At 43.6% G+C, this 13169-nt stretch overlaps 2 protein-coding genes across 6 annotated transcripts in view; one reads left to right on the top strand and one right to left on the bottom strand.

The window, feature by feature from the left end:
* The first annotated feature begins 209 nt into the window (after nt 1–209).
* tcea2 (transcription elongation factor A (SII), 2) lies at nt 210–6308 on the top strand. The gene is made up of 10 exons (XM_031566264.2): nt 210–679; nt 1718–1780; nt 1877–1982; nt 2335–2422; nt 2626–2789; nt 2912–2968; nt 3569–3723; nt 4129–4275; nt 4651–4722; nt 5565–6308. The coding sequence occupies exons 1-10, from the start codon at nt 611–613 to the stop codon at nt 5571–5573; spliced, it is 930 nt and encodes a 309-aa protein (XP_031422124.1). The 5' UTR covers nt 210–610; the 3' UTR covers nt 5574–6308.
* A 3390-nt stretch (nt 6309–9698) lies between these two features.
* The window catches only part of rgs19 (regulator of G protein signaling 19), a 36853-nt gene continuing 33382 nt past the window's right edge, over nt 9699–13169 (bottom strand). For all 5 annotated transcript variants that reach the window (XM_031566262.1, XM_031566258.1, XM_031566259.1 and 2 more), the window contains one exon: nt 9699–13169. This exon is cut by the window's right edge and continues 579 nt beyond it. The gene's annotated coding sequence lies outside the window, so the exon portion shown is untranslated.

The raw sequence follows: 13169 nt of genomic DNA, 5'->3' as shown, positions 1-13169 counted from the left end.
GATATGTTCTCGAAAAATAAAATGTAATTCATATTATGCATTTCTAGCGTGTGACTTGTTTGTGGTTGCCAGGTTACAGCAACCTGCCTTGCTTTTTAGTTTCATCCGAATCATAATTTGGGCGTTTCTGTTCTTTTTGTTGGTGGCCTATAGTAGACAGACAGAGAGAGGGAAAGAGAGAGAGAGAGAGAGAGACAGAGGGAGTGTGTGTGTATTATAGAGTAGGTTACAATGCAGTTGAGTGACTTTAAACAACTGCGTTTTTTTCCTGATCACCATTGCAGTCGACTGTAAATTCTGGGTTGATAAACAGACTGAAACCCATGTACGGAGAGCCGCGTATATTCTGGAATATTCAAGATCATTTATCAATACCTCTGAACTGATTACCGCTTCCGTCTCTGTAGTTCCGCCTAGAATTATTTGCGGGTAGATGGTTGTAGTTCGTGGACTACAAGTCCCATACTCTTTTAGACTTGACAGATAAGCGGAGCAAAAATTCCACGCGATTAGGATAGAGTAAGCAAGAGAGGGAGAGAGAAGTCGCGTTTTCTGACTGAGGTAAAGGTATGACCGAAACGCACGGCGTAAGCAACAAAATCTGTGCAAAATGGTGAAGGATCAAGAGGTCGAACGCATTGCGAAGAAACTGGACAAAATGGTGCAGAAGAAAAACACGGTAAGTGGGACTCGCCGTCCGGCTGGGTGCAGAGTAGAACGCCCTTAGCATCAGAAAGCAGGTAGGCTGGACTATTTTGAAGCATACTACACTGCACTTTTGTTTTGAGGGAAATTTCTGGAAATCAGTGCATTGCTCCTCACTGATGCAAGCCTAGCTACTACTGATCTCTGGTGTTCGTATCAGTCAGTTTAGTGTCTCTTGTCCTCACGGAATTCAGTCATCTAGAATGTCAATTTCTACAAAGAATGCTATAGTGTTACCATTTTGTCAAAATGTAACGGCAACGTTAGATAACTGTAGCCTACACTGTTGCTATTCGCAGTGGCCATAGCTGCTGAAATCCCGTGGTTCCTCAAAAAACGCCGGAACATATCATGACCGCTTGGTTCGGATACAGGTTAAGGGACTTTCTAAATGAGACCAAAGGTTTAATTTTCTTACATTCCGTGCAGTGTTTTTAGTACTCTGCTTCGTTTTCGATTCGCCTACAAAGCTGTAAGGCCGATGTGCGGGTGGAACATAGAAAGACTTTCTGAGTGTGGTGTAAAAGAGGCCTGTGGAAAAGATCATATGGAAAGTATTTTTAGTCAAATTAAGTGTATTTTGTTGTCAACGTTGAAGTTTCTCCACACACTGGGCCTAACTCCAGTCTACGGACACAGTCGCTAGGCGCGTAGTGGTCAGCTCTTCAAACAAAACGCTGCATTTGTTTTTGTTATTGATTCACCCATTCATGTTTCATGCTTGGAGCACTTCATCGTCCCGCTCATGTGTTTTCATTTGCGTAGAGTCGCGTGCACCGGAGCTGATGAGTTGGCATCTGGATGTGCTCCAAATTTCTCTCCACTGCTGTTCCGACACAAACAAAATCAACATTCGTGCAGAATGTAGTTGTCAAACAATCAAGTAACGCTGTAACGAACTGGAGGTTTAGTCTGACGTAGATGGGGCTACTGCATGCATAATTACCTCTATGCAGGTGATATGTTTGGGACTCTAAGCATTCTGTTCATACACGCTTTCTCCTTTATGCAGGATGGCGCTATCGATTTGTTAAGAGAACTTAAGAATATGAAGATGTCGCTGGAGACGCTACAGGTATCTGAGACATGTCGATTTCATGTTTGAGCGCTTTTGCATTTTAGAAAGGCTCCATGTAAATGAACGCTGGTGTTGGTGCTCTGTTTTATTCAGTCCACAAGGATCGGCATGTCTGTGAATGCTGTGAGGAAGCAGAGTTCTGAAGAAGAGGTACAAACTTTGGCCAAGTCTCTCATAAAGGTCTGGAAGAAACTTCTGGGTAAGGAGGATAGCTGTGCTTCACCAGAAAACAATTTAAACCACAACCAACAAGCTATTAACTGAAATTTAAAAAAAAGTATGTGTGTTGCATGCTGACACTGCATATTGTTATGTCTTGCTTTAAAGCAAACAGTCCTGACAGAGCATGCAAAATGAAACTAACAAAGTAGTTATTGAAATGAAACTAGACCTACACAATTATTATGCGAATATACTTGTGTTTTGGAGATTTGGGTGTTTACATGTTTTTCTTTGTTATCATTTGTTGTTTTAGTTACCTGCTGTTTTCTGTGTTTTCACAAACCCTGGTGAATAAGTGTTTATGGTTGTCCGGTTCCGCTGATCCGTAGATGGCGCAGAGGGAAGAGTGGAGGAGAAGAAGAAAAGTGCCTCACCTCTTCAGTGTTCATCTAAGGACAGTCCTGGCTCCAGTGACAGGTGTGTGTGTGTGTGTGTGAAAAAGGTGGAGAGATTACCAATCATCTGCTCTGTTAAAGTACAAACAAACAAACAAACAAACAGATATTACACCCTTCTATACTTTGGCAGGGACCCCTGGAGTCTTAACAACATCCATAGAAAAACTAGACATTTTATTTGGTGAAAACATATCTTCACTCCTCTCTGATCTGCCTTTACAGCAAGAAGTCAGAACCGCCTAAGACCCCTTCCAGCCCGTCTACTCCGACCACCCCCACCACCCCCACCACCCCAAAGTCCACGTCCTTCCCCCCGGCCCCCGTCACCACCGACAGCGTGCGCACCAAGTGCAGGGAGCTCCTGGTGGTAGCTCTGCAGGTTGGCGGTAAGAGAGGGATGGGGAGTCGACGCAGGTCTGAGCTGTCCACCTGAGTGTGGGCCTTTGGAGTTGTCTCTGGAGTGATTTGGCCAAAGTTTTTACTCGTTTTGTCTTCCTTCTTCTCTCAGATGACTACAAAACGATTGGAGCCGACTGCGATCATCTAGCAGCCCAGATTGAAGACTATATCCTTTGGTCTGGTCCACAATGATTTTTTGAATATGAGGTGTTTTTTCGATCAGGCAGTTCAAATGTGTGTCTCCTTATAGAGCCATCAGTAGAATTTGGATATGAGGACCTTGAACTGTTTAGGCCATTGGTGACATTGGGCAGTGTGCATTATCAGATGCACTTAATGTTCTAAACACTGAACTAACACCAACGCAGTGGAAACAAGACTTTCCTTGGCCATAGTTGACAGTTCACAGTTGAATGTATTTTTTATGTAATTTTGAGAAACACTTAGAAAGGCCTCATGAATGCGAATGCGTTGCCTTTATCCACCATAGTTGTGTCTCACAGTATAACCACACCCTTGTGTAACCATCCTGGCACAGTGTTTTCTGTGCTCAGCAAGTGGTTTTGAAGTAAAAAAGATGTGCTCAAATGGTGCAATTTAGTTCCTCTCTCACAAACTATAATAAGCCGTCTGCTGTACCTAATCTGGCACCTGAATCAGATAGACATGTATGGTGTAGTTATGTTCAAAACCAAAAGGATGTGTTGTTAATGTTGCCTGTAGACTGCGTGTGCCGTGAAGTCCTTGACTAGCGTGTCGGGTCCACTCATCTATCAGGAGTTCAAGTCCACGGACATCAAGTACAAGACCAGGCTGAGGAGCCGCATCTCCAACCTCCGAGACCAGAAAAACCCCGACCTGCGGCGCAATGTTCTGTGTGGGAACATCTCACCCGAATGCATGGCCAACATGACCGCAGAGGTGTGTGTGTGTGTGTGTGTGTGTGTGTGTACCATTCTGTAATGGGAAGAGTTTGACAAACATGTTGTTGTAGTAGTAGTCTTATTGTTAACAATACAATATATTATTTATTAACAATATATATTTTGGTTTTATGATTTTAGTGAGATGCATATACATGATTAAAGATTCAGTAGTGTCACTGTCCAAGTTCAGTTGAATTTAGCAGAAAATGCTAATAGCATGTACATCATCTTTGACGACAACAAAAAATTCGTAAAGGAAAATGTGGACGTTTTTGTATGCACGTTCATTTGAACTAGACTAGTCTAGCCTGGCTCCATCGTTCATAATATGTGTCATTTGCTGCGTCTGTGTGTTTGTCTTCATGTTGACAGTCACTAACTCCTCCTCTTCCTCATATAGCAAATGGCGAGTAATGAGCTGAAGGAGATCAGGAAAAACATGACTAAGGAGTCCATCCGGGAGCACCAGCTCTCTAAAGTGGGCGGCACCGAGACGGACATGTTCAGCTGCGGCAAGTGCAAGGGCAAGAACTGCTCCTACACACAGGTACCCGGGCCCCGCATCCTCCGCCCTTATCAGTGGTGGCTCTCAACGGTGCTGCTGCCATGCCCCACTGTAGAGTCTGTCCAACGAAGAAGGAGCTGATACTGAGCTCCACTAAGCTACAGGCACACAGATCCCAAGGCCTGATGATGGGCAGGTGCTGCCCAAACATGCCTCGGCGAGTTCAAGTGTGTCTTCATGCTCCATGTTAGAGAGAGAGAGAGAGAGAGAGAGCGCCCTGGTGCATGAAATTCTGTAGTGTGTTTAGGCAGATGGGTGTATGAGTTTATTAAGCATGCATCAGTGCTGCATGTTTTTAGATATGTTTAGAGATTATTATGAGTTGGAGTCCTTCACACAAGTGTGTGTGATTTACAGGTGCAGACGCGCAGTGCTGATGAACCCATGACCACCTTCGTGCTGTGCAATGAGTGTGGGAACCGATGGAAGGTGAGACGGCTGTCTGGCTACTTCTGCGACTCTCTCTGACTTAACCCCCTGTGAATAATCCACTCTAGTCATTAACTCGAACACTTAAGCCTGTTAGAAGACAACACTGTCTACATCCACTGAGTATTTGATGAGGGTTGACATGGTTATCCTACTATCTCAGGGTTTGAAGCTGTGTATGTATGTATGTATGTATGTATGTGTGTGTGTGTTGCTTGTAAGAAGCTCAGCCAGTTTGTTGTACACTAACTAACCATGAAGGGGTCAACGGGAGAAATCCGTTTGGAAGCCATTCTCATGGCCCAGTCATCCAGTTCTCCATTTCAGCAAGATTAGAAGGCAGTGATTTAGATAAGAACTATGTCTGAAATGAAATCATTCTGTGATTGGAAATCTATTCTGCTTAATGTTGTTGTCAGAGTATCCAAGTTACCTTTTTTTAGGAGAGGTGCTAAAATGGGAAAAGAAACTTGTACATCTCATGCAGTATTGTAACCACTAGATGGCAGTACTAACTAGCAAGCAGTCCTGGCAGGAGTTCAGTCATGGGTCTTGATTTAAATGGGTAGCTTTGGTAGAAATGACTGATTGATGATTCATTGGTGTGAGTGTGTTACACTAATATGGTTCTAAGTTTGAAAATAAGGAGCTGTTAGGAAGATTGAATGACATTAACTGCGTAGTATGTCCAACACGGGATGTGGGGCATCCTAAATAGGTGAAGGTCTCTGGAAAGATGTTCTGATTTGCTTCTGTGTCACTGTTTGTGTGTTAGTTAGGAAAACTCCTCTACATATCCACGTGTTATTCCACAGTTGTTTTTCTTCTTTCTCTCTCTCTAGTTCTGTTGAGTGGATGGACAATCTGGATTCTTCAACTAGAAAAAAAATGGAGAACTACATTTGAAGAAATACTTTTGTTACGATCCTTTTAGTAAAATATACATGCTTTTTTGTCATAACGCTGTAATATATTCCACATGGATGCTCTTCTCTAAAAGACAATAGATGTACATTATTTTGTGTTTTTTTTTTCTACCAGTAATAATTCATTTCTTTGTTAATTTTTTATTAACCATTGGACAGGCTTTGTCAGCCTCAGCTGTTTTGTTTGCTCTTAAAGATGGCTTGTGCCTTTCTTTTGCCACTTAGCCCCTCCTCTTCCATGGTGCTCCTAGTTTTACACAACTTTCTGCTGGTTCTAGAGGTGTTGTGTGAAAGTGTTCTAAAGCTTGCATACGTAGATTATGCATACTCCATACCTCTTTTTTGTATTTGTTTTTGATTGCCTTCTCCAATTATGGAAGAGATGTTTTTTGAGTATGAAGTGTAAAAAAACAACAGACTGCTGAGAGAGAATGTGTGTTTTTTTTCAGGTGTGTGTGTGCGTGTGTGCGTGTGTGCGTGTGTGTGCGTGTGTGTGTGTGTGTGTGTCTGTCTGAGAAAGAGAGAGAATTCCTCCGTTTATACTTTGAACGAAGGTAATGGCAATAACAGCCTAGTGAACCTTGTTGAGCAGGTTGGTGGACTTTGATAAATTTCACATGAGCACCTGTGATTGCATTAAACGAAGTCTGACTCCTGCTACTCATGGACTGTCTGGTGCATGACGTGTCTTGTATGTGTGCGTCGAAAACAGGAAGGGAAACAAGGAGACGATCCTGCTCATGTGGAAGCTACATCACATGCAGACACATGCACACTCACAAATACACAGACACGGTGGTTTTCCACAGGAAACAGTAGACCGCAATAGGCCGCTGTTTGTGATTGTAATATCAGCATGTCACCACAAGAGGGAGTGTTTTCTGCTCGCAGCTTTCATCACTCAGCATGTTGTATTGCGTAACAGGAAGAAGAAACCCAATTCAATTAATAAGAGCAGAACGGCACTTTTTACTAGTGCGTCATAGTTCCGGCAAACATGTTCCCTGTCAATTACAGAAACAAAAGTGGTGTTTTGTTGGTTGAAAACAGGAAATGGAGATGGCCTTTCAAACTTTTCCTGTGGAAAAATACCTTTGTTAAAAGAAATTACAGTGTACTACCACCTAAAAGATAAAACTCACCACTAACAAACACAACAACCTATTCACTAGCCGCTACCCACTCTCCTGTCACATGATCAGATTTGTTGACGACAGTTACCCTCTGAAAGCCCCTATCACTCTTCCACGGGCAGGTGTACTTAAATAATCCTGACTCGACAACAGTTCTTTGTGGAGAGCACAAAGCACAGGTGTTGACAAAGTCTCGATGCTCTCCAGACGATACTGTGCCCTCAGCTGTCACAACCCCTTTTAATTACCTTTGCAAGGAATTTAAATCCCAGCATGTCCAGTCCGGATCCAGCAGGATTATACGTAATGCATGATGACATTCCAAACCAAACCACCGATGCCTTCCAGCAGTGGTTGTCTTGCCATTCCCAAGCCAGAATGGAGAAATCCATTATTTTTGGTGGCATTTGGAGTTATAGGAGGACTGTGGGAATAGGGTGGGGGTGAATACTAGGAACTGGTTGTGGGTAGGGCTTCTAGGTGCATGCATGCCAGGACACAGTAGCCTGGCAGGGAACCTGTTACACCATAGCAGTGGGAATGCCCGGGGGAGGTTTATCACAGCATGTGGTGCTTGGCATTATCATTCAAACCTTTTATCAGCAGATGAATCATGGTGATTGCCTTCCAAGAAACATGCATTGTAAGCTTGTATCACCTTTTCATGGGTAGTCAAAAAGGGGAGACCCACATGCAAAAAAAGGACATCATCAATCATTTTTTGACAGGTGTACAATGTGTACAATGAATGGCCTCTACAGGTTGGGTGTTTGTAGGGCCGCGCTCACCTGCACAGCCCTGCTGGGCGACGGCAGGCAAGGTGACATGCGACACTCATGGAGCCTCTGTTTGTTTTGTCAACACGGGGCTCCTTCCCTCCATACCTACAGAGCACAACTGATTCAAGCATGACAGCGCCACTAGGCAGTGTTGAATCGCGTTCATCTGTAAATTCCTTCCCTATGCACTACTATAGCTTCTGGTCTGCTGTGCTGGGAGATCAAAGAGAAGGTCAGAATATTCATCCCATCTTTTGACATTTATGTCAAAGCACATGGGGTGTAAAGGTCAGTTATTCTTCAGTTTGTAGGACTGAACACAAGGAGGCAAGTTGAGGGACGACTGGAAGCATAACAAATGTTTTTAGTTTTTGTTAACAGTGAAGAGCACTGTGACACCAAAAACACACAGGCTGGTGTCAATCCCACTGTGCTCTTTGTCAGGTTAGTGAAAGGAAGTGACCCCAGGTCAGACCCGGGGGGGTTTAGGGAACAAACCTTATTCTCCTAACAAAGCCTAGCAAGGCCATAGGGCTTCTCTATTAGAGTTACCACTAACTCTGAGTTAACTTACCTGGTTTGTCACTAAACTACGTACTTGGAATACCCACCTGCAGGCTTTGCATACCTCACCGTGACTGCTGCACATCAAAACACAGGCCGAAACAGAGGTTCCGGTTCGCACATAGGCTACATGTTTTGGCACAAGTAATGTCCACACGCCCCGGAGAGAGATAATAACACAAACGTCTTTATTACTATTAATATTTTCATCATAATCATTTTCTCTTTAAAAACAAAGTAAACCAACAAAATAAAATAAACTGAAGTGAAGTGAAGTGAAGTGAAGTGAAGTGAAAGTTCCAGAACCCAAATTGAGCGTTCCGGAGTGATACAGATGAGCCTGGTGACTGGCAGCATGTGTGGAGGTCCCAGTTCCACTGAGCCTCACACACACCCCACCTGACCAGAACACACTCCCACTATGGCACAGAGGTGAAAAACACACCCACCAAATCAAACCAAACAAAACAAGAACTAAATTTAAACAGAACCTTTCCTCCCCCAAAAAATTGTGTTAACAGATTTTAAAGTAAAAGGGTTTGGTCCAGAAAGACAGAACATGTTTCCAAAAGTGTGATTTTTCTTTTCCTTTAATAGAAAATAGAATGTAATGTCAATAAATAACTGTCTGTAAAAGTCCTTTTTTTAAAGTCTGTAACAGATGTCATTGCTGCACTTGATGGCACTGTGTTGTGTGTGTAAATGAGACAGAAAGGCAAAACAGAAGCTTCAGGATACAGACAGAGAAGCAGGTAGAAGAAATGAAAATAAGGAGAGAGAGAGAAAGAACAGAGAGAGAGAGGAAGAAGGGAATAATAGAAACCACTTATGCATAACATACAGTATGAGTAGCAGGGACATATTTGGCAATTCGGTACATTGCGTACACACAAAGGTAGATATTTTCTGAAATGTAACGTGACCACAACACACATACTCACTCTACCACTCATCTCCACACGTCATCACCACTATGTTCCTGTGATGACATGAGAGCACTGAATGTGTATGCTTTTGTTTTATTTATTTATTTAAAATGAAGGCTGGGCAAGTTTGGCACCTTAAGGAAATCCATGTAAACATAAGCAGTGAAGGGGTCTCCATCGACTGCATCACTTAGCAACGGAATCTCTGTGGAGACAGCAGTCCTGGGCGTGGTGACTCATCTCCGAGCTTGGAGACGGAGGAAGTGGTTGGTTCATCTGGGAGCCGTGGTATGTTTAAGAGGGTGGCACTTTAAAGAGTGACCTCTGACATGTGAAGGTCCCTCTCCTCACCCCCACCCCCTCCAATGTGTGCCTCCAATGTGTGCCTTGTGCTCTATGGCTCCGTGTGTGTGTGTGTGTGTGTGTGGGGGGGGGGGTTAGGTGTGTGTGCAACCCAAGTGATTAAAAACACCTCTTTTTACAGCCACTCAAACGTATATACAAATCCACACTTAAAAACACACCTGTGTTTATGATCTATGGCTGTGCCACACACACACACACACACACACTTGGGCCCTCAGCAGTCATCCCCACACCTCATTCAACAAACAAACTCATACAAGTCACTCCACGCTGGACAATCAGAACAATACCAAATATATGTTTATATATATATGCTCATATATACACACATATATTATACACATTTCTCTTAAAACAGTGCACGTTCATGCACAACTGATAAATCTTTTGAGCATGAAATACTTGAAAGAAAAGTGAAATCCCAAGGCTTCAGTCACCTGTCGCATTCGCACAAAAAAAAAAAAAAACAGCACAGACAGTTGCTCCACTCATTCTTTTGGCAAGAGAAAAACAAAACAAGTTTAAAATCATTTAATGCTAAATAAAAACATCTTATTATAATCTCTCAATTTCATGGTACACAAATTTAGGTATTTTTATAATAGGTCTAAGTATATATAAATATGTGTGTACTGTATTCTATTTACAAAATATTCAAGAGAGAGAAATAATCAGAATCTCAAAACACACAACATAAAAATGGGAGTGGATTCCATCAAGTGAATGGATGAGGCATTTGATGGCTAAACTGCCTGCTTGAATCCCTAAATCCCCACCCCACCCCACCAAACTCAATTCTCCCCCTAAACAAGACCGTGAGGAACGCCTAGAGCACTGCAGCACCAGTAAAAGAGTGAGAGAGACGCTGTGGTGGACAGACGGCACGAGTACAGATGAACAGGAACTAAGTGGGTCTCTGAGGTCGCGTACAGCTGCGGTGGAGCGATGTGTCATGAAGGCTGGCCCACCAGAGGCAGGCAAGAGGGATTAGCCAGATCAGTCTGTTGCTCCTGTAAATAAAAGTCTTTTTTTTGTCCTGTTTTTTTTTGCACAGTCCTACTTGTGTTCTACTCTTGTGTGTGTGTGTGTGTGTGTGTGTGTGTGTGTGTGTGTATGCTCTTAAGAGTCCACCAACATGTGTTGGGTATTGGGATGAAAAAAAAATTTAAACAAATAATTAAAAATAAATAAAACTGATGAAAAAAAATGACGGTTAGAGAATGTCCGATGGTGTGTCACCCAATGACGTTCAGGGGAAAGAGGGGATTGAGTGGTAGGCATTGTGACATCATTGTGGGCTGTTGTTTCTTTTTTATCACCACAAAGTTGTTGTGAGAATACATGGACAGAGAGTCACAACTGCGATCCAACACTGCATTTAGATTCGACGTACTGGCCATTACTGGCATGTGTGTGTGTGTGACAACTAGACAAATCTGTGATTCTTCTCTCGCATCGCAACAGCAGATCAGACCTTAGAGGCCTGTGTTGTGCACCCGCATCTTGCAAAACGTCCTTTAGGAGGGCTGTGGTTTGGTAGTTTTGCCTGTGCTTTTCTTGAGGCGGAGGGCTCCGGGGTCACATTCTTGTGTTGAGCAGAGGGCAAGTGTGCAAGCTTCAGCAAACAGCGCTACCCGGCAGGCTAACCCACTCACCCAATTCCTTCCCCCTAAACTCACAATCACCTCCAGTGGGAAAACAATGCCCGTCATGGAGCCCAGGTTAAGCCTTTCCCAATTTCTGTAAACAATGAGAAACAATCAGCTCTCTTGCAGGATCAAGGGGTGAGTTCACCTGGGGCCAGAGACAGCTAAAGGGGCAGGCTGGGGCGGGAGGTCTTTACCTTGAGTAGCGTCAGTACCCTCGTTGTACCCTTGGTCTGCTAATAGAAAAGACTAATAAGATACTTTAACAATGGCCACTGGTAGGTGATGATGGCTAATTCATCCCAATAATTACAATGAAATTTACAATTGCCATGGAATACTACAGTGTGGAGGCAAACATGGCAGCTTGTGGTTCCCTGTATAGGAATCAGGGCTCTGATAAGTTCACCAACACACCGATGAGTGTATCAGAACTCAAAACAGAGTATACTGATACTGTACCATACTGCACTGAACTGAACTGTACTGTACTGATGCTTTCAGTCATTGGCTGCAGTCACTGCAGAGTGACTGACTCATGAATATGAAGCTATGCATGTCAAGGAAATTCACTGAGGACGCCAGGACCAACCAAATGACACAAGGAGAGAGTGGAGATTGAGAATGGAGAACGCAGATCAATTCAGAGGGAACGAGAGCATGGCTGAACTGGGCTGGTTGAGTCTGCAGTCACCTGGCTCATCTCTTTCTCTGACATACAAACACCACACACACACACACACACACACACACACACACACACCTACATACACACACACACACACACCATATGATCTGCAAACAACGTTGAATATGGCCAGCATTCATTGAAACTGGGAGCTCTCACAAACCTGCTCCATAACTACAAAAGCAAAATGTAGCAGAGCTCAACCTAGTCTCTTCAGTGGGATCTCTAGTGGACACTCGTCAAGAGGACTGAGAGAGGGGAGAGAGTGCCTGTAGAATGACACACTGGGACCGACCGCTTCCACCGCACACACAGAACACCCGCACGGAGAAAAGTACCGCAAATGACCAACAGGAGGTGCCAGAGAAACAAGCCTTTTACAGGGAATACAAAATAAGGAGCTGGACAAGTGCACTCGAGTGTTGAGCGGTCAACAGCTTGCTTGGGCTTCGTGTTGGCTGTTCCAGATTTCTATTATTATACATACAAGGAAAATAAAAGTAAAAAAAGAAGAATTAAAATCACAGTTTTAACAAAATAGAAAATAAATAACATTAATAATACTATATTTTTTAAATGCATTCTGTGATGAGTGAAATTAAGACCTAGGCATCTTTTTTCTCTTCTTCTTCTTCTTCTTCTTCTTCTTCTTCTTCTTCAGGTCTCTTCTGTGGTCCTGCTCTCCTTTAGTTTTTTTCTTTTTCTCTTTTTTTTTTGTCGTTTATCCTCAGAGATACGTTGTTTAGCAGTTCTTTGTTTCAGAGTTCTTTCGGTCTAAAGTCCTTTTTTTTTGTTTCTTTTTTTTGCACCTGGGAATCCTTTAGCCCCTCCCACTCCCCCCCACCCTACCCCCTCATGCTCAGCCCCTGCCCTACACCTCAGAGAGCCAATCACAGCAGTGGTGGACAGTGAACAGGTCATGAGGGTTGGGGTTTGGGGTGAAGTAGGATGGGCAGAGGTGAGGTTGCGCTGAGGCTGAGGCTGAGGCTGAGGTCTGGTGGGTGGTTGGGAGGGGCGTGGAGGGCAGGTGGAAAGCTGGCTGAAAACAGAGCAGCGGCAAGGGGGGGACTCCTGCCCGGCAGTAGGGTGGGGACTGCGTGTGGCAAAGTCCACTCCAGTGTCTTATTGCAGCGGGTCTCTGGCCTCTCTTCAAACATGACATCAGGAGAAAACAAAACCAAAGAAAACCTAAAACGAAAAAAGATATGTCTATGCACACATTTGCAATTTTGAAAACGAAACGCGGAAACAAAAAAAGTTCTCTTTGTTGTAAAATCAGTAGTTGATGCTGTAGTAGCTGGAACCACAAGCAGTGGAATGATCAATGAAAGACAAGTGAAAACGGGAGCAGAGAGAGAGCATCTTCCACGAGAGGACCCCGTGTCTTCCAGTTGTAGTCTGTGCAGAGTTTAGCAAATC

This window comes from Clupea harengus, chromosome 4 (genome assembly GCF_900700415.2).
Source record: "Clupea harengus chromosome 4, Ch_v2.0.2, whole genome shotgun sequence".
Classification (NCBI taxonomy): domain Eukaryota; kingdom Metazoa; phylum Chordata; class Actinopteri; order Clupeiformes; family Clupeidae; genus Clupea; species Clupea harengus.
The sequence above is the reverse complement of the archived record's forward strand: the minus strand, read 5'-3'. Positions and strand labels throughout refer to the sequence as shown.

What these genes read in the sequence shown, in the direction of transcription:
- tcea2 (XM_031566264.2), top strand. Translation starts at nt 611, where the DNA reads ATGGTGAAGGATCAAGAGGTCGAACGCATTGCGAAGAAACTGGACAAA. An exon ending in GGTAGCTCTGCAGGTTGGCG is followed by an intron (nt 2,790 to 2,911) that starts GTAAGAGAGGGA and finishes TTCTTCTCTCAG; the next exon opens with ATGACTACAAAACGATTGGA. An exon ending in TGGCCAACATGACCGCAGAG is followed by an intron (nt 3,724 to 4,128) that starts GTGTGTGTGTGT and finishes TTCCTCATATAG; the next exon opens with CAAATGGCGAGTAATGAGCT.